Raw genomic sequence first — 25,025 nt, forward strand, 5'->3', positions numbered from 1 at the left:
TTGCCCTTTCCCCCAAAACAGCAAGGGTTCATGTAAACTAGATGTAGTAATTTTGGGGTTTGCTTCACTATTTTATTCACCATTATTCAGCCCCTCTAGTGTCTATATAAATATATACCTTTAGATATAAAAAAGGACCTATATAAAGATGTCTTTATGAAAATCTTATCTTCTCAAATCATTTTGATCTGTGATCTGTGACTTTCCCCCCCTTCTTCCTAGTTTTCTGTTTGAGGATGGGGAGAGCTTTGGACAAGGGCGGGATAGAAGCTTCCTTTTCGACGACACAACTGTGACTCTCTCCCTCTGCCAGCTCAGAAACGTAAGAATAATAGAATCCCAGAATTGTAGAGTTGGAAGGGACCCTGGGGATCATCTAGTCCAACCCCTTGCATTACAGGAATATGCAGCTGTCCCACATGGGAACCTGCAAGCTTGGTATTATCAGCACTACGCTCTAACCAGCTGAGCTGTCCATGTGCTGAAATATTTGCAGTTTATATATTTTCCTGAGCAGGAATGTAAATGTTTGCAGGAAAAGGGGTGTCTCAAACTGAGCCAGTGGTCTTAGGTTAGTCATGTCTGTTGATTTCAGTGCATCTTCTCTGACTATGACTTAGTGGATGCTACCCAGAGCTTTCAAAATACATGAGCACACCTCATTTTTCGCCTCGCTTTTCCCCATTCGATTTTCATTATTTATTTAATTACAAGTTCATTCATTTATTTGCTTTTGTTGGAATGCAGTAACTTTGTCGTCTTGTCATAGCAGTTTAAGATAATACTGATCTCGGACTTAGAACTTTCCTTTATTTTGCTCTTATCTTTTTATAAAATGTGTTTGCCATGTTTGGGGATCAGATGGAGTATTCTTAACATTGCTGCAAAAGTTTGACATTTGCGGGGCTCCGAATCATTACTAGCCGATGGGGTATGGAGAGAATTAGGAGATTCATGAAGATATATTTTTATAAAATAAAATAAATCTGTGTGCTGTTGTTTGTTAGTTTGTTTGACAATGTTCAAAATTCATCTGCATAAACTGTGTGATAGGGTATTCCAGAGCCTGACTGGGAGGTCCATTTTGATGGTTTTTCACAATTTCATAAAAGAATTTTGCTCCCAACAGCCATTTGATATCAATCTGATGATTTTGAACTCTTGACTTTGTAGAGCTCAGCTTTGTGGTGTTCAGTTTTATTGTGAATGTCTCCTACTTCTTTGTCTTTTTATTTTTAAGTTCCCTTATGTAGTTTTTTTTAACAAACAGAGTGGGATATAAGTGTTTACATAAATCCATATGTAACTTGAACAAAAAAATTAAAAGCAGTCATTTTATGAACAACAACAAAAGGAAACATGAAAACATTCATTTAGTGTATTAACAGACATTCTGTGTTTTTCATCAACACATAAAAATCTGAACAAATAAAAGACTTTTGTCATTTCACTGAGCTTTTCCTCACATTGAAATGCCAGTAGAAATTGATATATATGCTAAATACAGAGAACTTTCTCTTTGGGGAAAATCTGGTCTGACTCTCACTAATCTCCTAGCCAAACTTTTCAGTATTAGCTGAATGATTTTCTTTAGCAATTGGAATTCTCCAAGCCCTGCTGCTGGAATAGACTGTAATCAAAAGAGGATCAGTGCTGCATGTTGTAAAGAGTTTTAAACTGCACTGCAAATCCCAAGAGAAGATTGTGCTGCAGTTTCTGACTAGGGCATGAATTGTGTAAGAACATTGTCCAAAAGGTGATATTAAACTTAATCACGCTGCACTCCAGACTAAAGTTAATTTAACACCTGATCTTTGGGGCTATAGGCAGCAGAGCCCTGACAGCTTCAAAAGACCACCATCACCTTAGTAGTCATTTTAATTTGATTTATTTTAATTCAGTGTACGTTTTTCAGGTTGCATCAGAACATTTTCTGATGCCCGAGCGAGTGATCTAATTTAGCATGTTTATTTTCCTTGTGTTTAGTAAACAAAGTTAAATATGTTGAAAGTACTAGGCTTAACCAGGCTTATATTTGCAGTTGGCATCCATCCATGCTTCCTAATGAACTTAGGAAATGGATTCTTCTTCCTGCAGAAAATGAAAGTGCTGGAAAATTTTCTGCCCTACTTCATTGCATGAGAGCACCTCTTCTCTCTCTCTCTCTCTCTCTCTCTCTCTCTCTCTCTCTCTCTCTTTGTGTGTGTGTTGTTTCCTAGTAATTGGCATTCAGAGGCATGCCAGCTGAAAGTAACTTATTCATCATGACTTGAATATAATAACTTGCAGCCTTTGGTAGGCAAATCCATAGAGGATAAGGCTAATATCCTTTTAGAGGGATTTCACAATCTCACAGTCCAGGTCCAAGCCTTAGTTGTGGTTAAGGGATAGCTAATACTATGCCTTCACTTGTTTAAATAGCTAATTTTGTTTCTTTTGACCCTTTTTTGGAGGGCTAAATGAGCAAGCGTTGTTTCTGAAGGCTCAAACAAGAAAGATAGTATTTTGAAATCATGTCCAAGATAAACACAAAGTAGATTAGGCTTCTCAGATCTGGTGCCCCCCAAATGTTTTTGAACTTTCATCCATCATCCCTGATCATGCTGGCTTGGGCTGTTGGGAGTTGTAGGTCTCAACATCTGAACAACGCCAAGTTAGGGAAGGCTGGAGTAGATAACTGACTTGACAAAATGGTCATTGTTTCCTTATATTAAATGCAGAATGCATTTGTAATATTGAGTATTTTTATGACCTTTCACAGAGGCTGAAAGATGTCAGTGGAGAGGCGTTTTATCCCTTGCTTGAAGATGAGTAAGTACATAGAATAAGCCGTTTACTTTGAGAACTTAGGCCAGGAGTGGCTAACATCTTGTGTGGAAATATGTGAGTCTGGAATGCGGCCCCCAAGGGGTTGACCAATGATGAACATGGACCTTGAATCAAAAAAAAAAAAGGGTAGCATCCATAGGGCTATGGTATTCCTGTCCACTCCACCTATTTCTCAGTGAGCTGTGTGACTGGCTGATCAGAAGGAAAATACCAGTTTACAGTAGGGGTCAGTGCTCTAAACAATTTGTTTACAGATGGATCATTGAGATTTTTGGAATGTTTCTGTTTCTTCCCACTGATCAGGATTGTGAAGCAGCAGAAGTCATTGATCCAATGATGGTTTCTGGTTCAGATTAATTGGACTGGGAAGAGAAACCCTTGCTTTCATTAGATTAGCCCCCAGATTTAAATAAAACTGCTGAGTAGACAGGTATGGTATTCAGGGCTAGTAATATATTTCTATCAGATTCTTCCCAGCACTTCATTTATTGATTATTGCAAAAAAAGTATTCTGACTTATGAATTGTAAGATTGTCTCCATTTAGAATAAGAGAGTATGAGAATTGATTTCACTTGTGTGTGTGCGATGATGATGATGATCTTAATTGCTTCAGCTTTTCCCAATTTCTTCTATAGTTAATTCAGTGTATTGGGGCAAAAAAATAAATTAAATCACAACCACATCCTCTATTATTTTTTCAGCCAATCAAATATACCCCATTCAAACAGTAATAATGAATTATCTGCTGCTGCTAATCTTCCTCTTATAATCCGAGAGCGGGATACAGAATACCAGCTAAACAGAATTGTCCTTTTTGACAGGCTGCTGAAGGTGCGTAGTACTAACAAAACTTTGTATACAATTTCCTTCATATACTGTGTTTATATCTTCATTTTGCCCTCAATGCTTCCTGCAGTGAAATATGATATATGTCTCATTCATTTCTCTTTAGACGTCAACACCAGGTGTGTTTCTTAAGAATCTGTATATGGATGTACATGTTTGTGTGTATATTATTATTATAAAATATACAGATTCAAACAGTATACAAATATAAGATGCAATTTGAAAGTATTTCCAGTCCTGTAAAATGATATGTTGTCTCCAGGCCTATCCATACAAAAAAAATCAAATTTGGAAAGAAGCCAGAGTCGACATTCCTCCACTAATGAGAGGTCTAACGTGGGCTGCCTTACTTGGAGTAGAGGTAAGAATGAAGGAGAGAGAGAGATTCGTAATTGCAAACTGCAGGGACTGCTGATAATAACTGCACAGTGACTGCAGTTTCCCTGAGAGATAGCTGAATAATGTTTTGCCCAACCTTTCCACCCCTATACACAGAGAGATACAGGAGCAGGCTTAGTTGGGGGAAAGGAAAACCATTCAGTGGGATTGTGGTGTGCGCATGCGGGCATGAACATACATGCAAGATATGGCTTGATGAGGAAATAGCCTTTCCTTACTCTTGAATCCTGTTTTGGGGGAGAGGCAGAGCATTTATTATTACAGTTTTTATACCGCATTTTCACAGAAATGTGCCCAAAGCAGCTCACAATATGGTCACATCATTTAATGCAGCACCCCCTTTCTCTCTCCAACACCACCAGTCCCAATCAAGTGTAGTCTCGCCTTTCTCGCACTCCACTTCCCAGAATTCAGTCTCTTTGTGTGTTTGGAGCAGGGTAAAGTTCTGGATCAAAAGATACTTCGCCCCAGTTCCAGGCAATATGCATGGTGGGGTGTGTTTGAAACATACCCGTATGGTGTGCTTGTCCTAGTTTTGACATCTACACAGGGTCACAAGTGTCCGAAAACAGCCTGTGGCCATCAAATTGTAGAGTTCGTTACTGTATCTTGTTCCGAGAGAAGGGTTTGGGTGATGGGCGGGGAGAAGCAGAGAATAATTTGGACCACGTGCCAAAACTCCTGTCAGAACCCTGCATGAATGAGTTTTGCTGGCATTTCTGTTAGTGCTGCCTTTGCAACATTAATTCTAGCAATGAGTTCAGTTGCGCATGTAGGTTCTTACTGCATTGATGTCTTACGGGTTTTAGGGTGACATTCAAGCAAAGTATGATGCCATTGACAAGGACACTCCAATTCCTACAGATAGACAAGTAAGATTCTTCTTTTCATGTGATCACCTGTGAAATTATGAAAATACATTCAAGTACAGCTTAATTCTTGGACCGATAATAAAATAAACTTTCTGGCGCACAAAACCCTTCACAATGCACTTCGAAAGAGTAATAGAACCATAGCATCTATCACAATCCTTCATCTGTATGGTTCTGCTGAAGAGGGAGACTCTGCATGTGCCAGTATACATTTGCCAAATAACATGTATGCGCCAGAGTGTGAGGTGGCCCCTGTTGACAAGAGTTTTGGGATGCCAGTGGGAAAAAGTTACCCTCAACAACACCAAGATACCCTATGGGTTTGTGGCATAATCAACCTCTTTGTGCTCTCTTAGGTGGCTTTTGCACAAAACGTTCCTTATTTCCCATGATTTCTTCCGTTCTACCATTCAGTGATATGCAAAGAACAGTAGTTTTGGGAGGACATATTCTCAGATTCCCCCTGGAACTAGTATGGGAGACTAAAACAGATGGAAACAGATGCCTGCTTTGAACTCTACAAACCCAGAGAGGTTTCCACTTTGGAGCTTTGTTATAGTACTTCTCTCACCCTCCTTTTCTGTGCCTGCCTATATCGTAGATTGAAGTTGACATTCCTCGCTGCCATCAGTATGATGAATTGCTGTCATCGCCAGAGGGTCACGCAAAATTTAGACGGGTACTGAAAGCATGGGTAGTTTCGCATCCCGGTCTAGTATATTGGCAAGGTTAGTTCAGCTGACTTACTATGCTGAGGAATTATTATTTCTTTAATCTTAAATTTACTTAAGCAATCAGGACCATTTTTTTAATGTTTTCTTTCTATGCTGTAGAATAACCCACAATAACATTTTATTTATTTATTTTAGCTTTAGGTATAAGAAATGCAGTAATTCAATCAGTTGGCTTTAAAAAACCAAACCTGAGTTTTGTGCATTTTTGTGGAATTATGAATTGTTGACTCTTCTGTTGTTTTCATGCTGTGCTTTAAAAGATCAATTAGATTATTTCCAGATAGTGAATAAATTGTAGCTAAACAGAGTAATGATCAGCATCTCAATTACACCCTTAAGTAATGATTTATAGAATGTAATATAACTGGAGTTTTTCTGCAGTTGGTGGACATTACAGAAGTGGGGGGGGGGGACAAGTAAAATAAATTTAACTTCAGGATCGCTTCACACATTATGCTTTCAGAGGTTTCTGCATATTTCTGCATGCGAGAAACACTTGAAACAATATACACATTCCCTATACAGAGCATATGACTATGTTGGGGTGAGTGAAGTAATACTGAAGGCTGCTTAATATATGGCAAATCACTTTAACATCATTGGTGCATTCGTTTGTTTTCCTCCCTTGTAGGTCTTGACTCCCTTTGTGCGCCGTTCTTATACTTAAATTTCAACAATGAAGGTAAGCATTTTCCGCTCTTAGTTTGTTGTTCTCTCCAGACGAGATGTCTGCTATTTTCCCTCTCTCATCTTCACTCATCTTGTAAATAATTCCTGCACGCCTTGAACTCCAGAAACTGCATAGACAGGATGTATCATATAATATAGTCACAACTGGGAGGAGGAGTTTGGATTTGATATCCCGCTTTATCACTACCCAAAGGAGTCTCAAAGCAGCTAACATTCTCCTTTCCCTTCCTCCCCCACAACAAACACTCTGTGAAGTGAGTGGGGCTGAGAGACTTCAAAGAAGCATGACTAGCCCAAGGTCACCCAGCAGCTGCATGTGGAGGAGCGGAGACATGAACCCGGTTCCTCAGATTACGAGTCTACCACTCTTAACCACTGCACCACACTGGCTCTCCCCCATACCTGGCTTCCGTGGTGCACTGGTAATGTAGGGATGTCAGCGACATGTGGACCAGCTGGATCATTGCATACTAGCATATCTTTTCCACTTGGGTTGCTGTTGCTAACACGAGAATGTCCCCATGATTTCTGATTTATGCTGTACTTCTGATGCTTTGTTCTGTCATTGTTGCTTATTCTTTTTAAGCCGCTTTGGGATTCGTTACATAGAAAGTGGTATAGAAATACATTCAATCAATCATTCACCCTCTAAAGAATGTTTGCTATGGCGGCCCGAGATCACATGTGTAACTGCATTTGAGCTTATTACTTAACCATTTGCGTGGGTGCATTATACAGAGATCATACAGCTCGGGAACGTTGCTGATTGCTTCCACCACATCCTGTGATGCAAAATTCATTACGGAACATAGTTGGGTGTTTTATGTACATGAAGAAGGCTATTGTATTAATATAGGTGCCCCTTTGTCAGGTCCCTGATACTCTTGCTGGTGCCCTGGGTTGGAAAAATGCAGGGAAAGGTTCTAGCAGAAACCGATAACCCACCTACTTCTGGCATCTCCCCTTTGCAAGCCTTCTCATTGGTTGAGGAACCCTGCTGACTGGGGTGGGTTATGGGAGTTTGGTGCAGGTAGGGAGGGGCTCTGTCCACAAGCAGAGGTCTTTCCTTTGGAAGAGAATTTTCAGGGGTTTGCTGGGGAAAGAGGAGGGTGGGAAAGTCATCTTCTGCATGCTTTACTCAAGATCCAACCCTCTATTTTTCATGGGTAGTTGTTAATTTTTGCAAATGTTTTCAATACTATAGGAGCCTTTTGCATAAGCAGTGTAACTTATGAAATAAAGTGTAGGTGTTTTGTAACAGTAATAATGTGTTGTGTATAGAACTTACATTCTTTTCCTAATTCTCTCCTCCTCTTCTTTTTTTAAGCCCTGGCCTATGCCTGTATGTCTGCCTTTATTCCAAAATACCTGTATAACTTCTTTCTGAAAGACAATTCTCATGTGATTCAAGGTAGGTTTTCTGTTAAACCTCATTGAAGATACTTGTTATAGTAGTCTTCCTTGATAGTTATTATATAGCTTTACATGTTTAGGGTAGGATTCAACTAAATTTTACTGAGAATAGACCACTGAAATTAATGGACCTAACTTAGTCATGTTCATTCATTTCAGTGGGTCCGTTCTATCTCCACACTGTACATCCTCTTCAACGCCTCACTCATTAATATGTATAAGGTGATAATTAGATGTTAGCCATACTTAAATTAGATCAGTTGATATCAAACAACAGGTAACTTAAATCCACTTATTTCAGTGGTTTTGCTCCAAGTATGACTTAGAGCAAGGCTGTCGTGATCTACTGGTCAATTGCGGGATCCTGGTCGATCGCTGGAGCCTCCCCCCCCAAAAAAAAAAGCTCAACAACTTTGGCTCCCTAAAAAGGTTGGACAGCCCTGACCTAGAGGATATATTGGGTAATATGTGACTGGTATTTGTTAGTATGATTCTTATCATCTCCATCAGATTCTGGGTGGTATTCAACCATGTTCTCTTCAGAACAGACCCACTATACGCCCAGGAACCTCACCAAAATGCTGCAGAGGGTGCACCTCCACAGGCACATACCTCCACATGTGGTGGGAGTGCCCCAAAATCCAACTATTCTGGGCAACAACCATACGAGAAATATGTAAGATAACCAAGCAAGTGCTAGAAATCACCCCAGAATTGGTCCTACTAAACATCTTCCAAGATAACAACGCCCACTTACACCACAAAGAACTAATAATCCACCTACTCTCAGCAGCCAGAAACATCATAACCAGACACTGGAGAGACCTGTCAGGAGTAAGCATGGACCAATGGTACCAAGTAGTATGGGAAACAGCCCTACTAGAAAAACTAACCAGTAAGCTGAAACAGACACGGGGACAAACAGAAGATGACTTCACCCCGGTATGGTTCCCCTTCATCACACACACAGCCCAACAAGAAAATGACAAAAATCTACCGACAGCATACAAATCAATATGGCTGGCCTGATCAAAAACACTCACCCACCCTACTCACACAGGAAACCAAAGACCACTGCAGCCAACCACTAATGAACAATCACACGCTACGCCAATCCCGAACTCTCTCACTATCAAAGGAGCACAAGCTAACAACAGAGAACCTGCACAAACGACGCTGACACCAAACCCTACATATATTAAGTAAAGTAGAAACATCCCCACCCCACCCATCTCCCCACCCCACCCACCTCTCTCCCCCCTTCCTCCCTAATGTCTCAACAAATGAAACTGATGTGTAAAAATGCCGGATGGAAAAATACGAGAGACACATTGCATATACCTTTGTAAAACAAGAAAATCCTTTAATAATAATAATAATAATAATAAAAGAACAGACCCACTAAAAGCTTATACAGTGGGGAAAGCTTTACTTCCTCTCTCATATCACTAGAGCTCAGGGATGTCCACTGAAGCTGAACGTTCAAAGACTCGGGACAGACAAAAGAACGTAATTCTTCACACAGCACATAGTTAAACTGTGGAACTCACTCCTACATGAAACGGTGATGGTCACACAACTTGGATGCCTTTAAAAGAGGATGAGATACAAGAGTTCGTGAAAATTTAGGCTTAGCAGCTTGTTAGATCGATGCAGGTTTAATTAATGCACTTTTTATTATTTCCAGTTTCATTTATAACAGTTTTAACTGCTATTGTGCATGTGGTATCTTCATCACTCTTCCTTAGGCAGAGGTTCTTTTCTAACATTGCTACCTTGTGACCCTTTTAACTGGCGATTGAACCTGACTCCTTCTACATGCAAAATATATATAGTACTCTGGTGCTGTCTTTTTCTCAAAGGTAGAGCCTTCTCCCTCCCCAGCAGCTTGTGCTTCTTTCCTGCATGTGAAATATGTTGGAGAGAATATAGAAAAGGCACATGTAGCAGATCCAAACAACTTCTTTTAAAGTTAGACGCTTATGGTGCCTTTTGAAAACTCCTGGAAAAATATATCCGTAGCTCAGTTTAGAACAAAAGAGAAATACCCTCAACGGTTCTTGGCACTTAGAAACTGTTGAAACTGTAATGCAAATAGCAGGACAAGATGAGGTATGGTCACCTACTACACAGGGTGACAAGAAAAAACCTTCAGTGCAAACACAATCTATATCTCATTTCTGGAAGGAAAATAGACCTGTGTGTGTTTAAGTATTCTACAAAGGAATAAAGTTGATGGGACTAGTATTTTTTTTTTTAACATAAGCGGAAATAATAGAAGATTTAAAAAAAAAAACCTGTTTAGTTTGGAAATAGCATGCTTTAACGTTAGATAATAGAACTGTAATTTAATTGTACGGGGTAAACAACTTAAGAACTTCCTGCTCTATACGCTTTCATAATAGCTTAGAGATGTTTAAAGGATGAAAGAAACTACTTTTATAAATGGAAAACTTTATATTTGGAGGTGTCCCTCCTCCCAGACATTTAGTCTACTCATGGTATTTGCACCACTTGAAATAAAAATGGCAGACTTTATGAGAAATCGATACAGGTTTTAGGAGGCCACGGTTGTGTTTTGTTAGAAAACCCATGAGTGGCTGTTCCTAAACCATGAGTACTCAAGGGGTGGTTTGTAAAGGCAGCAGCCCCACACAGTGGCTTTCAGGGTAAATTTGGGCTATAGATAGGTTCACAATCCAGCCAGCGTCACATGGGGATACCAATTGTATGAACCACCAGTACTTCTTGCTGCTAAACATATGTGATTACAGTACTTCAAAGAAGTGTCACTTGTTACTGCACGAAATTGTGACTGCTGCTTATATGGATCCCACATGGAAGCATGAGTTTAGAAATCAGTGCCTCCATGCGCTTTTGGTTGGAAGTCTTTGACAGCCCCTAACTCTTAAGGAGTCTGTAGTGTGGGAACTGTCAGCCTTAAGATGAGGGGTACGCATATTATCGCCACTTTCTTGTCGATGTGTGGCACACAGCCTTGGTACAGGCTTTTCAGATTTTGAAAATGCAAGACCAGTTGAAAGTTTACAGCTATAATATACCAAATTAACTGAAGGAATAATTTGTATCATCTAAGCTAGTGCTGTTTGGCTGATCCCAGCCAATAGATTTTCATGGAAAGACGTGTGCCTTCAATAGACACTTAATTAACCATGTAATCCCACAAAGCAATTATATTTTATGAGCCTTGCTGTTCAAATAAAGATGGTATTTAACAAGGTACAGCATAGCCATCTAGAACCACTGAAGGCACGAATCCCTTGTTTGAAAAGAAATGTGCTTTTAGGAAACTAATTGTAAATTTGTTTTCATCAGCACATAGCCGAGTTTATGCGATTAGTCGCTTTAAATACTTTACCTGTGGTTGGTGAATTCATTAGGAACATAAATATGTTAACACTACATTCGGAGAAAGGTATATAAATTAAGGATCGTTTCAGGGGCTTAGAGATAATGCAGTACTGAAGGATCATGTGGGTTTTCATGCCAAAATAAAAGTACTCCCCAAAGCTCTGAGGCAAAAATAGAAGTAAGAATTCATTTTATTTATATACTTTCTATACTGCTTTTCACCTGAGGATCACAGGGTGGTTACTATATAAAAACCACAAAAATACATAACTTGGTAACAAGCAAAAACAGTACTGTAACCCCCTACAATTTAAAAGGCCATGGATTATTTAATTTGCCATAAGTAGCAGGTTGCTATTGTGGTCAGGTCCTGCTTACGGACTTAACATTGGCATCTGGTGGACCACTGTGAGAACAGGATGCTGACTAGATAGACCTTTGATCTGGTCCAGTGTGGCTCCTACAACTGATGGGCTGAACATCATTTGACTGTAGCAACAAACGCAAAATCTGGTTTGTAAAAAACACTGATCTTATGAGAAGATACACTAATATTTTATTGGAAGTGCTGCATAGAAACCAGGAGGTCAAAATATCAAGCACCATAAATATGTTCAATGATCCTTTATGTATTATGATTGGTATAAAACAGATGGCCATAAACTGCTGCTCGCTACCATCACAAATACCAGCATAATCACACACCTGGCAAGTAAATTATTTTTAACAGCTGAAGTAAACTTTCTAACAGCATGTCAAAGTGTTTAATGTTGTCCTGTACTATTAAAGAGGATGTAAAATGTATGTATACGGAAATCATGTACATACAAACTGCACATATGTACAAAATCTGCTGCAATGTTTGTGCTCCCCCCTCCTTTTCCCCCTTTTTTAAGGGAGGGGAAGAAATAATGAAACATACCGGTAATATTGATGTGATTGCAGGTCACTTGTAGTAAATATTTTGAGCTTGTTTCCTTGTGTTCTCTTTGTAATACAGTGGTACCTCGGGTTAAGAACTTAATTCGTTCCGGAGGTCCGTTCTTAACCTGAAAATGTTCTGAACCTGAGGTACTTTAGCTAATGGGGCCTCACACTGCCGCACAATTTCTGTTCTCATCCTGAAGCAAAGTTCTTAACCCGAGGTACTATTTCTAGGATAGCGGAGTCTGTAACCTGAAGCGTCTGTAACCCGAGGTACCACTGTAGGGGATTCCACCAAGCAGACTTAGTTTCTGATCCCTAAGGCCTAAATTCCTAGTGAAAGGTTTTCTTTCCTTTTCTATCGCTCTTCTAGAATACCTGACAGTTTTTTCCCAGATGATTGCATTCCATGACCCCGAGCTGAGTAACCATCTCAACGAAATTGGCTTCATTCCAGATGTAAGTGGAAATGCTTCTTGTGCATTTTTAATAAATAGTAGTAGGGAAAGGAAAGTGGGGTCAGTCTCAAAGGTTTGTTTCCGCATATCGGAACCCAAAACAAATTTGATACAAGAAACCTTCAGAACCTGGTAGGAGCTGCCAGTGCAATTAGTTGGTGTTGTACCACTTAAAATGCTATCACTGTCAAATCGGTATAGTGAGGTGGAATTCAGCTAAATTTTAATCAGAGTAATTAATGGCTGTAACTTAGCCATGTGCATTGATTTAAGTGGCTCTACTCTGAGTAGTGTTGACGTCTATGTAGAAGCATTTGAACTGCAGTTATGTACAAAGTCTGCAAGCAGAATTTCCTGGAAGTTCACCTTCTCATGTACACACTCAGTCCTTGATGCAAGGAGGTTTACAGTCTGAAGAAGTTTGCAAATAAAGTGATGGGGAGAGTATATAATTACGTGGAAAACAAGCTGTCTGCAAAACTGTATTTTCCATACAAATGGGTTTGCTATCCTACAATAAGCCTAATAGGAGCTGCGCGTGTCACTTGGAAAATAAAATTGATACCGGCGACTCATCAGGATCCATCTAGGTTGAAGCATATGCACTTCAGCAGTGATCTGAACCAGATTTTCATGCTTGAGTACTAATCCTATCAAATTGAACACTGATAAATCTTCCAGGTTCCTGCTGTGCAAGAGATTATTTCTTGCCACTCTGCCATTTGTTATTATATTATAGAGCTCTTGAATAGAGTCTTGAACACTACTGAGCAGCAAGTATTGTCAGTGGTCACAATGTCTGCCTGAAGTATTATGTGGAGAAAAGTGGGCAGGATTTCTTAAAAAAAGAACACCGAACAATAACTATTGTATACATTTTATAAAATCTTACACTGTGTTATGAACATGTCCATATGTCCTGTGTAATTCTGACATGAAAACAACAATCTCTTAACCTAAAGTATCCTTACTACCAAAACATGAACTTGTATGCTTAAATTATTCAGTCACAGTTTTGGTTTGCCATTAATTATAGGTTCTGGCTGTGTCTACTTGGTAACCACTTAAGAAAGTGGCTACCAAAAGCTTTGATTTTACTCACCTGCAAGTAACTTAGCACCTAGCTAATTATAGCTGCTTAACAAAAAAAGTATTGCTGTTAAGTTTGTGTAATGATGGTACAGCTAATTGTTATTTGAGAGGACACTAGCGTCAATTTTTTATCCTTTAATCAAGCTTTTGGACCACTTTTTAAAATTAGAGATGTGCCCATAAATGCCATCAAAACACACAAATACATCAAAGAATTGAGGTTCTGCATATTACAATGGCGTCCACACCACATTTATGTTATATCGAAGCAGCAAGAGAGCAAGGTTGAGTGAAACACATGTACTGATCCGCTTCCAGGTCTGCTGCAAAGGAGTGGAATATGTAACCCACCCACGTAAAACCCAGCAGTAAGAGAAAGAGGGTGTGGTGGTTGCCGGTAATCATGCCTTCTCTCCCACCAGTAACATGGAACATGCAAAGGGGAGCAACTGATCTAGCAGTGATGAGTTACATTACATTTGACTTGGTATTGGGTAGACCTACTTACTTATATTCTAAGGTTTATACACTACTTGATTGGGGGGGAAACAAAACATCAAAGCAGTTTACAAAAAGATAAGAAAGTAAAGAAAATTTCACACCCATACCTTAAAATGCTCAAAAGTTAAAATACAAAAATAGTGTAGACCTAGAACATGATTCAAGTGTAACTGAAATGTCAGTGGTGTTTCCCCGCCAATTTTTACCCCCCCCCCTCTCTCTTTTTTTTTGCCAGGCCATGGGCCCGTGGGAAGCCTGCAAGCAGCTAGAGCTCAATTCAATTCCCTGTTCACAAATTATTTTGTGCTGGGGGTGGGGGAATCTATAAAAAATATTTGCTTCACAGGATTGTTGTGAGGGTAAAACTTTGAAAGATCTGGGAACTTACTGTATTGACTGTTAGTCATACTTTATTATTGGCAAGCTCTGTTTGACATATTTTTAAATCCATCTTAAAGATAAAACTTTGGGGGAATATTGCAGTAAGAATTTGTAGCCGTCTCTGCTGCTTGGTTATACTTGAGTGAGGTTGGTAGGGGGCACTGTGTACCAAGAACAATGCATCTCAACTAATAGAAGCTCATTGTTGCAGCTGCTCTTAAATGCAAATTTGGGAAGCAAGTATTGAATCAGATATTTTGGTGTATTTTTCTTTCTATTTTCATGTTTCTCCTTTTGTCTCCCTAAGGCACAACTAGAGACACAACTGATTATAGTGCCATTTGTGAAAGGAATGTTGATAACTTTGTTTTTCCTTTGCCTTTCCTAGAATATTATATGTGGGGAGGATATGCATTGCACCCTCAGATAGTGAAATGAAATACTAATTTACTACTTTTTCAGTGTATTGACTAGTTGTCAGTAAGGTCTGATATGTCTCTGAGACCATCCCTCTACGTCATTGTGTTAGGCCTCAGTCATGATTTCCATGATGTTTGAATTTTACAATTTCCACTAACACAATTTCAGGTAATCAGTGCAGTCTAATAGAAGCTAAATGTTTGAGAACTGGTATTTTGTCACAGCGGGTCTGCTACTAAAGAGACAAACAGCCATTAAATGAACTGTGGCTTGTATCTTCTGTATACTTGCCACCTTGACTTACTGGGCACAAAAGCTTCCTTTGTATTGCTTAGAACTGTGACCTAGGCCAGCATGAGTGTAAATAGAGCATTTTTCACACACACACGAGGCAGATAGATTTTGATAGAATCAGAAAAGGCCATCTCCTTCAGTGCCATGCAATTTCATATGGCCTTAGCCTCTCCATAAGATGCTTGCTTGTTACTTTCCCGAGAGAAATCTCAGCCTAGTACAAGCCTAAAGGGCATACACCACTCCCACCCATTTTGTAGAAAATGTAATAGGTAAACTGAGCTGCACAACAATTATATGAATCTGGAATTAATGATAACTCAGTAGAAAGCAGCAGTTATTTCCAGGGACGGTTATGTAACCCATTTTTCTTAATCATGGAAAAATGGTTTCCCTCACTTCTTTATCATACCTTCACACTTCCTCCCTTCTGTGAACAGATTATTTTATAGATCAAGACGTCTCAGCTTCAGCATAGGAGAGATGTGAGAGAGGAAGCTCCCATTTTGATTCTGAAGAGGAAATTTCATATATAGAAAAACCACGTGCAAATTTTGTAATGAGAGAAAGCAAAATGATTTTGCGCTTGTTGAAGTCCCCCTACATGAAGCATGGATTACAGTTATTATACAGAGCCATGAAATAGTGGAGTGCAGGTTCTAGGGGTTTAAATTGCAGTGTTGGTAACATGCTACTGTGATACAGATTTTAAACTGCAATCCTGACTCTAAATTGCTCACACTTGTTACAATCAGAGGCTGCAGAACACTAAGGTGATAGACAATTTACAAGGCTGTGCTTTAACCCATGTATTCTTTTCTCCCCACCCTCTTCCTGTGGTTTTTATAGCTGTATGCCATTCCTTGGTTTCTCACAATGTTTACACGTGAGTATGACCTTTTGTCATTTTTTCTATGCTAAGCATGCCCTTTTTATTGCATTATATCACGGTCATTTTTCACTTTGATCTGGGTTAAATATCTGGGGAATCTGTAAGTTTCCAGATGTTGTATTCCTGGTCTGGTCAGGAATGAAGGGAGTTGAAATCCAGCAACATCTGGAAGGGCAACGGTTCCCTATGCCTGATATAGGACCTACAGAGGATGGCTAGGATTTTATGCCAATGTTTCGGAAGATTGGGGAGTCTGTAATACACCCTTACTCTCCTAACTCCATGTGCCCCCCAAAATCTCCTTCAACCCTCTGGAGCAATTTTTTAGGGGGCTGCAGGAGAGAGGAGGGAGATGCTCTGTTTTTCAAGCAGAATGGGAGTGTTGGATGCAACCCCAAATTAGCAACATTTTATTTTCTGATTGTCCAATTATAGTATTGAATGATTATAGTTCACTCAATTCATATATGTACTGTGGCACATTTCCACTTAGAAATATTGTCCTGCTGCTTTGTTTTGTCTTTTATGACATGCTCTGGCTTTGAACAATTCTTACACATCCCCATCAGAAGGACCGTGCTCTTTCAGTGATAATTCCACATTGTCCTTCAAAACAGTGGTGCCATTTTCATTTTTAATTTGTATTCTATCTTCCTGAATTACTGCACTCAAAGTAGTTTTCAACCTATAAAAATGGCAAAATGTACAACAAAAATCGCATTGTGATCCCATAACCATCAAAATTTAAAATCAATTTACAAAATTCAAGGACCCATTTCACATGTAGACCCAGTTCCCACATAATGCTAAGCCATGGTGTGACTTAGTGTTATGTTGAAACTCCCAGGCTCCAGACAAACCATGAGCTGTAACTCAGGTTTCCACTTCATTTGCCACTTGTGGTTTAGCCAGAGTAGCATGGCAGCAGCAGGAACAGAGGAAGAGCAGAGTGGCTGCAATCTTCTCATGCATTCACTTGTTCACACTAAACCATGGTTTGGCTTAGCATTATGTGAGGAGTGGGCCATACATAGTATTACAATATGATGCTTTTTAAAAATTAGCAAATGATAATAAAATAAAATCACCCTGGTCAATTGCAACAATTATTTAAATACTTCAAGCAACCCAGAAGATATATGCAAGGCATAAAATGTATCAGTCCTACTGGTTTCTTAAAAACACAACAGGGTTATGGTTTGTTCGCACATACAGCAACACATTTTAAAAGTAGACCTCAAAGTTGTTGCAGCAGAAACCATGTCTACATTATTGTGAAATTGTGTGATACAGTAAGACATGTCCTTAATTCACAGGTGATTTTCCTACAAGCACCTACGAGTGTGTGGCATAATCCATATACTTAACAGAAGATTTATCTAAGAATTGCCTTCTAAGCATTTTTCAAAATATTCTTTTTTACTAGCATTTTATATCCATTTTTGTTGGGAGGCAACAACACAAGGCTGTGGTTTAAAAAGCTCAGTTTTGGTATTGGGTATATTTGATGAGGTTTTAAATTTGTTTTATAAATTAACTATTATCCAAGTACATAATGGCAGTCAGATAAAGTCAAAGATTAACTATGATACTGATTCAGATGAGTTAATGTGAAGGGAAATCATTCAACTGCTTCTGTCCTTTGGAAAATTATATACCTCACATACAATTATAGTATTTTACATAAAGTATGACTGATGTTTAGTAAGCATAACAGGAGGAATAGTTTGTCTAAAAATGGGTGTCTGCATTAAAATGTGTTGCTCTCCTGGGTGCAAAAACTTCAGGGTTTGTTTGTAACCCTGTCACAGAAAGCTGAAGTCAAGTTGTGGCTAAAAAGCTGCTCTAAATCAGGAAGTTCCCTGGTTCAAATGTTCTGCAATCAACTATTTTGGTGGCTTTAGTTTGTAAAAATAGATACTCCTCACTCAGAAAAAAAATGCCCTTGGCCATCTCATTACTCTATAAACAAGACCAAAATCTTCCCCAAAACATTTCCCCCCCCCAGAAATTTATCCCACCTCTCTTCAATTTTTTGGGTGCCCCCAGATGTTTTGTACTAAAACTCCCACCTGACCTAGTCAGAGATTATGGAGTTGTGGCCCAAATCATCTGGAAACAACCTGACTGGTAAACATGGATGTGTTAAATCCCTCCTTACCCCTCCTCACTTTTCACAGTTAAACACTGAGCACTGCTGGCCTATTTATTGAAATATTTTGTGCTGCCTATGAAGTTCACCTAAAAATTAGGACGTTGGAAAGTGACTATGTTGTATTAGTACCAAATCTGAATATGTCTTCCCATGGACAACCACCTGTTGTCCTTCTGCCAACTCCTTGTCAATATAGCCAACTATTTTAGCACGCTGAGCAATAGCTGTCTGTGCACATTTCTTGATTAGTTTGTACATACAATCTCTCTAGTAAACATTTATTATAACAAGATGATCGAAAATGTACTTATGGGAGAAAAGGGTCCCATTGAAACAGTTAGCTGGGAATTCAGTGTCTATGCAGATCATGCATCTCTTTCCTTCTGCTTCAGTAATAAATACAGTGTTTGAACAAGAGAGAAAAGTCATTGAAGTGTTTTTTCAGCAGAATATATAATTCTCTTAATTAGGCATTTAATAACACTGAAATGAGTTATTGATTACCTTTGGGAGTGAACTACAGATGAAGATAAATCTTTCTAAACAAGGTTGGGTATTCTTTGTTCTAAAAGTAAAGCAATAACCTTCAAGTTGTGGTAATTTATCTAGACAAATGGCTATATATCTGTGATAGAAAATCATAGGCCTCTTTCACTATCCTACTCAATTTACCAATGAATCTATTGACTTAATAACATAACACTATTTGGGTTTCTCCAAATGGCTCTTCCACCACTTGGTTGCATGCATGCTGTTAGGTCACTTGCTATTAGGGCCTTTTCCTGTGTTGAATCTTATTTGTGTACTGAGTTTGTGTCATCGGTTACATCATTGTTGTTCAACTTCAGCTCCCATCAGACCCAGCCAGCATCGCCAGTGACCAGGGGTAATAGGAATTGTAGTCCAGCAACATCTGGAAGACCACAGGTTCCCCACTTTTGTTCTGCAGCAAAACCTTGTAAAAGCCAAGGTGATGCCTTCGAGAAGCTGCCCTCCAACTCCCATGAGTCCCAGCCAGCATGGCTAATGGTCAAGGATGATGGGAGCTGTAGTCCAGCAACACCACCACATTGACTACTCCTGTCAACAGTTCCAGGTCAACACAACCTTTTCTAAACATGTGATCAACAAGCTAGTTTGGTTTGATCTGCTGATGGGCCATGCAAGGTTTCTAGTCTCTCAAGATAATTAAACATAATTTTCCTGTCTTTCCCACCCCTTGCAGATGTCTTTCCGTTGCACAAAATATTTCATCTGTGGGATACATTACTGCTTGGGAATTCTTCTTTCCCTTTCTGTATTGGAGTGGCTATTCTGCAGCAGCTGAGGGACCGGCTTCTCTCTAATGGATTCAACGAATGCATTTTGCTGTTTTCTGATTTGCCAGGTATTGCAAGTTTCTATGTTGGGTGTCTTCTGTTATGGTTCACGAAGTTTCTGTTGATAATTTGGGGTTTTGAGTGTAAGATCTTAGTAGGGAGATGGAAAATATTCATATAGATGGGTCCTTGCATTGCATTGGGCAGAGTTTGAATTAATTGCAGGACATATCTTGAGATGGAAAAAGCAAAATTGGATAGCTAAGTTGTAGGAGTGTAACAATATGAGAAAACTAAATTAACTGGGCATGCCTAAGTGTGAAACCACACACTTTTCCTAATAGATCTTCCAGTAATATGTGTTGCAGTTTCATTTGCTCTGGTGAGCAACCAGTTCCATTCTGACAGGTACAATGAGTCCCTGACTTCCTGTAGACCAGGGGTGGCCAACTCCCAAGAGACTGAGATCTACTCACAGAGTTAAAAACTGGCAGTGATCTACCCCCTTTTGGGGGGTTCAGTTTAGGAAGGAGGAAGGCCCATTGGGGGGGGGGGTTCGGGTCAAAGTTGTTGAGTTTTTTCAGGGAGGAGGTAAAATGTTGAGCTTTTTTAGGGGAGCCACAGTTGTTCAGCTTCTTTGGGGGGAGCCAATGATCTACCAGTGATCTACTGCAGATGTCCAGTGATCTACTGGTAGATCACGATCTACCTGTTGGACATGCCTGCTGTAGACCTTGAAGTTGTGGCATCATTTCTACAGTTGCATTGCGTTTCTGAAGGGCCCTAACTGCCTCACAAGCAAGTTCATGTCCCAGCTCTCCTCTTGGGCTTGGGACTACAGTATTATGTTTTCCTTTTAAATCTTAGAAACCAGTTTTGTCTTGATTTCATTTTTTCCAAAGAGTTGATTAACTGGGGTGTGTTTTCCTTTCTCCTGAGCAGAACGTTACAATCTCATTTGATGCAATCTCATTACCTTTTGATAGAATAGCAAACCACTCATAGGTTCTAATGGAACTGGAGAGCAATAGTTGCCTTAGAAAATACCTACTAGTGTGCATCACATTGAAAGCAGCTCTGGATTCCGACGCCTCCCTATCCGAGGAGGCAGGAGCTGAGCTCCTTATATGTTGTTCACATGGTAAGCAGCATGTTTGACAGCTTCTCCAGAAGCTGTCGCTGCAGACAGGGAAGTCTGGAGGAGAAGTCTCACATGCTTGACTTGCCTCTCACCATCCCTCCCAGGAAGGTGTATTCATTGCTGTTTCACTTTCAAGAAAAAGACACAAGAGCCGCTTGTTCATGAAAGGGTTTTGTTTTTTGTTTTTTTTACCCCTACGTATTCTTGAATCACCTGTGTTTGATGCCTTTGTCAAGAGAGCAAGAGGCAGATCTGTTTATAAAACAGTTCTAAAAATTCATCAAAGGTGAATAATGGTATTTGAGAACAGAAGCTATGCCTACGTGCCAATATTTAATAGCTTCCAGCCAAGTATGGGGTAGTGAAGCTGGCTTTGGTACAGATAGAAAGTGATTTGTTAGCACACACCTGCTTGCTGAAGTTGTTCTGTAATGTTGAGGCCTGCAAGATTGATGCCATTTTACCTAAAGCTCTGAATCCTTTAATTATACCCATTTTCCACTTGTATATACGTGATGCTTACAAATTCAAGCTTATCAATCCTAGTTTTTAGATCTAAGGATGAAGAAACCCCAAACAATTTCTCGTTCGCTCTTTCTTATCGGCTCCCTGGCTGTTGTATACTTGGTCATATTGTATGTAGACTAATTACCTGGCATTTAATAACTCCTACGAGTTTCTATAAGGATACATTTATCAGCATCTTCATATTTGGTTTCTCCATACATACAAAGCCTCCAGGCTTTATGAATAGATACTTGTTAACTATGTGTGTTGGTCCGTGTTTATGTGTATGTACATGCATGTGTATATAGATAGTTATTCCGTTATGCAGGATTTGGGGTGTGAAAGTTTGTTTGCTTTTAAATAAAAAAACCGGACAAGATCCATTTGTATCAGATTTTCAAAAGATGTCTGCGGCTTCATTTGCACATAATACATTTTATTCATTCATTTATTTATTTTATTTCATACAATTTGCATATACCACTTGATTGTAGGGAGGGGGAATCTACAAGGGGTTTAGAACAGAAGTGGCAAACCTCGGGGCACTGCTGTTGGCCTGCCAGGCCCAAGCCAAATTTTCTCCACCGTCTTCCTCTGCAGTGTGAGGATGGGGCACGGGGGCAAAAGATGCACGCCTATTTGGCTTACCAGTTGTACAAATGCAGCCAAAGACATATGGCTGGACCTGGCAAGAATTCAGAACTTAATCTTTTACCTAACTACTTTTTTTTAAAAAAGGAAATCGCTACGGTGCAACACAGTGCAGCATTGCAGTGCAATCGTATGCAATGTTCAACCAATAGAAAACATGGAGGATTTTCAAGTAAATAGTAACATCGGTTACTGAAAATGTTCTAGTGTCAGATGGAAAGCAATGCAGTATCTAATAGGCAGAGCCCTACCAAGCTGTAAGATGTATGTTCATAGGAAAACTATGTGAAAAGGAAAGGCTTCTGCAAGCAATGCGTGTGACCTCTTGATATCTTGCTTTCTCCTCCCAAAGTGTTGTCTGTGTGCCTGGGGCAAGTTTTGTAGGACATTAAATAAAATGCTTGGGACTCAAAAGGCCAGGCCAATGCTACTAACATGCATTCTTTCTGAGAGTGACAAGCAATTTATCTTTTCTAAATTTCCTCTTTGCATGCAGGGTCACCAAAAAGAAGCAGGTTTCTGGAATGGATTTAATGATATGCAAAAGACACGCTCTGTCACATTTATATATACTATTTGCCACACTTTTTATGAAACCTTCTCTGTGTCAGTAATCACTTGTTTAGCGCTCTCTGTTTTTCCAGTGAGCTGTCTTTGCAGACAAGCTCTCAGCTGCTTTGCTGCGAAATTCCCCCCTTGTCACCTGTGTGCCATCTTAACTTTGTGCTCTATGTGCTCTGCCGTCCCTGTGAAATATAGACTGAAAGTTTAAAATGACTGCTGGAGATTATGGCATCTTTCTGAAGGCTGTAGGGCTTTGCTACTTATCAGTTATCATATGATAACACTTTACAGAAGTGTAATATGTGATTGTGAGTTGCAGCGTGGAATATAAGCTGCTGCAGCCTTGAATGTCTCTCCAGCCAGGTGTGACAGTTTTATCAAATCAAGGGAGATTAATGACTGGCTTCATTTTAAAAAATACAGCTGCTAAATTTCCACTAAGAATTAGGCACCAAATTCTTTTCTCCAGGTCATTAAACCTACAGGAAATAAGTCTATTAACGAGGCTCATTTAATTTTGCTGAGTAGCCTTTAGATGATTTCCAGGCTAGATGTCAGTGATTTAAGAAGTAGCGGGAGTCTTAAAAGTAGTTTAGGTTTTAGGCCGCATCCGCCAGAGCAAAATGTGTGCGCTTGGCTTTTCCTCTGATCATGCCAGGAGCAAAACGAACCACAATCCCTGGCTTCCCGTTACAGTGGTGCCTCGGGTTACAAACACTTTGGGTTACAGATTCCGCTAAGCTCGGGTTAAGAACTTTACCTCAGGATGAGAACAGAAATTGTGCGGCAGTGGGAGGCCCCATTAGCTGAAGTGGTACCTCAGGTTAAGAACGGTTTCAGGTTAAGAACGGACCTCTGGAAGGAATTAAGTTTGTAACCAGAGTTACCATTGTATTTCTGAACCAGGGAATGTGGTTTGATTTGCTCCCACCAAAAAAAGGTTTGTTCTTGGCTTTCTGAATCTCTTTTGATCTCACCAAGGTTCACTATCCACCATGTCAGTCATTACACCTTGCGGTCCTCTTTTCAGAAATTGACATAGAACGTTGTGTCCGTGAATCAGTCAATCTTTTCTGCTGGACCCCTAAGAGTGCCACATACAGACAATATGCACAGCATCCCAAGCAAGCCGGAGAGGGCAACTGTTCAAGAAGTTTAATGTCTTCTTTCTCATCTGACTATCAGGATGCTCCCAGGAGTGATCTGGTGAGTTTTTACACTTTCAAATTACATTGATTTTTTTTTTGGTATATAGAACAGAATATTAAGGCTAAACATTCTCTTATTGTCTTAATTTTTAAAAAATGGTATTCACTGAGATTATTCTGCATAAACAATATATTTATTTTTAAAATAAACCTAAAAACAAACAAAGAAATCCAGTTGTTGATTTCAACATTCCTTGTTGATGTCTCTTCCTTCATTTTACAGTTAACATCTATGTATAGGTGTTTTCTCATTGTGACATTCCTTGACTAAACCACATCAGCTATTTATTGTTTGGAGTTTGAAGTGGGTATCTTCGTTCTTCAGGAACACATTAATTTAGGTTTCTAACTTCCCTGACCCCCCCAAAAAAACTTTTTGAACTTCTGAGCTGATTTGTAGTTTGATGGCCACGTGACCTTTTATTTATGTTCCAGTACCATCTTGATCCTAGAACTGCTCTGAAGAATGTGCCAATGGAAGTATTTCATCTTGTGCCAGGGCTTCTCCCTGCTCCTATAATCATACTGCTCCTGTTGTGTATGGGCTTTTATTCCTGTAACAGAGATTATTGAGGCCTAGTCACAGAGTTTTTGAGTAAGCCTTCTCTTCATGGAGGAAGAATAGCAAAAAGAATCCATTTCCCTCTCCCGTGGAATTTGTGGAATGTGCTATTTTAAAAGGCCCTACATACTGATGGCTTACTGTATCCAACGTGCTGATTGCTGATTCAACAAGCAGATAGCTTCTCTCTTAGCAATTATGAAAATGTAACCTTTGTTTTAATTTAAATTCAGGAACATTTCTTTGCTATGGAAATGCCTCTGGGGGTGGCCTGGGGAGTGGGGTGACCTCAGATAAACCTTTGGAACCAGCCTGGGAATATTTTATTTTGTTTTCTCTTTAATTTAGGAAATACATTTTTTGTCTCTTTGGATTTGGATTTAGTTTAGTTTAGTTTTGTTTTACTTTACAGAGGGAGAAATACCTAGAGCATAATTACTCAGTTATTAGTGTGGTGCTTTAGGGGCAGATGGGGCTCATCAACCTCGGAAAGTAGCCCATCTAGGAGAAGGGAAACCTCCACTGCTTTGCATGATATCGTTGGAAGAAGAAAAAGCTAAGGAGTAAACCCAACACAAATCCAGAGTGGAGTCCCCAAGACTGTTGGATGGTGCCTTCCAGCAACTCCCACAGCCCAGCTGATGCCAAACATATTGCTCTGCTTTTCTTTGGACCACATCAGCAAGGCTGTGAGGGGGGTCTTGTTGTCTGGGCAGCCAAGGACCTCCATACACATTGCCCAGGCTTACATCCTTGGAAGGTCACTTTGGTGCTGATAGTGCAGTCGTTTGACTTCACCC

General features: G+C 39.6%; 1 protein-coding gene across 2 annotated transcripts in view; it reads left to right on the top strand.

The window, feature by feature from the left end:
- Nucleotides 1-25,025, top strand: part of TBCK (TBC1 domain containing kinase) — an 84,662-nt gene that overhangs the window by 38,928 nt on the left and 20,709 nt on the right. For both annotated transcript variants that reach the window (XM_033160322.1, XM_033160323.1), the window contains exons 12-23: nucleotides 223-322; nucleotides 2,762-2,811; nucleotides 3,532-3,661; nucleotides 3,939-4,037; nucleotides 4,885-4,947; nucleotides 5,549-5,675; nucleotides 6,313-6,363; nucleotides 7,699-7,782; nucleotides 12,454-12,539; nucleotides 16,076-16,112; nucleotides 19,499-19,660; nucleotides 23,486-23,661. In XM_033160322.1, coding sequence (XP_033016213.1) covers nucleotides 223-322; nucleotides 2,762-2,811; nucleotides 3,532-3,661; nucleotides 3,939-4,037; nucleotides 4,885-4,947; nucleotides 5,549-5,675; nucleotides 6,313-6,363; nucleotides 7,699-7,782; nucleotides 12,454-12,539; nucleotides 16,076-16,112; nucleotides 19,499-19,660; nucleotides 23,486-23,661 — 1,165 coding nt within the window. The remainder of the gene's footprint in view (nucleotides 1-222; nucleotides 323-2,761; nucleotides 2,812-3,531; nucleotides 3,662-3,938; nucleotides 4,038-4,884; nucleotides 4,948-5,548; nucleotides 5,676-6,312; nucleotides 6,364-7,698; nucleotides 7,783-12,453; nucleotides 12,540-16,075; nucleotides 16,113-19,498; nucleotides 19,661-23,485; nucleotides 23,662-25,025) is intronic.

This window comes from Lacerta agilis, chromosome 9 (assembly GCF_009819535.1).
Source record: "Lacerta agilis isolate rLacAgi1 chromosome 9, rLacAgi1.pri, whole genome shotgun sequence".
Lineage (NCBI taxonomy): Eukaryota > Metazoa > Chordata > Lepidosauria > Squamata > Lacertidae > Lacerta > Lacerta agilis.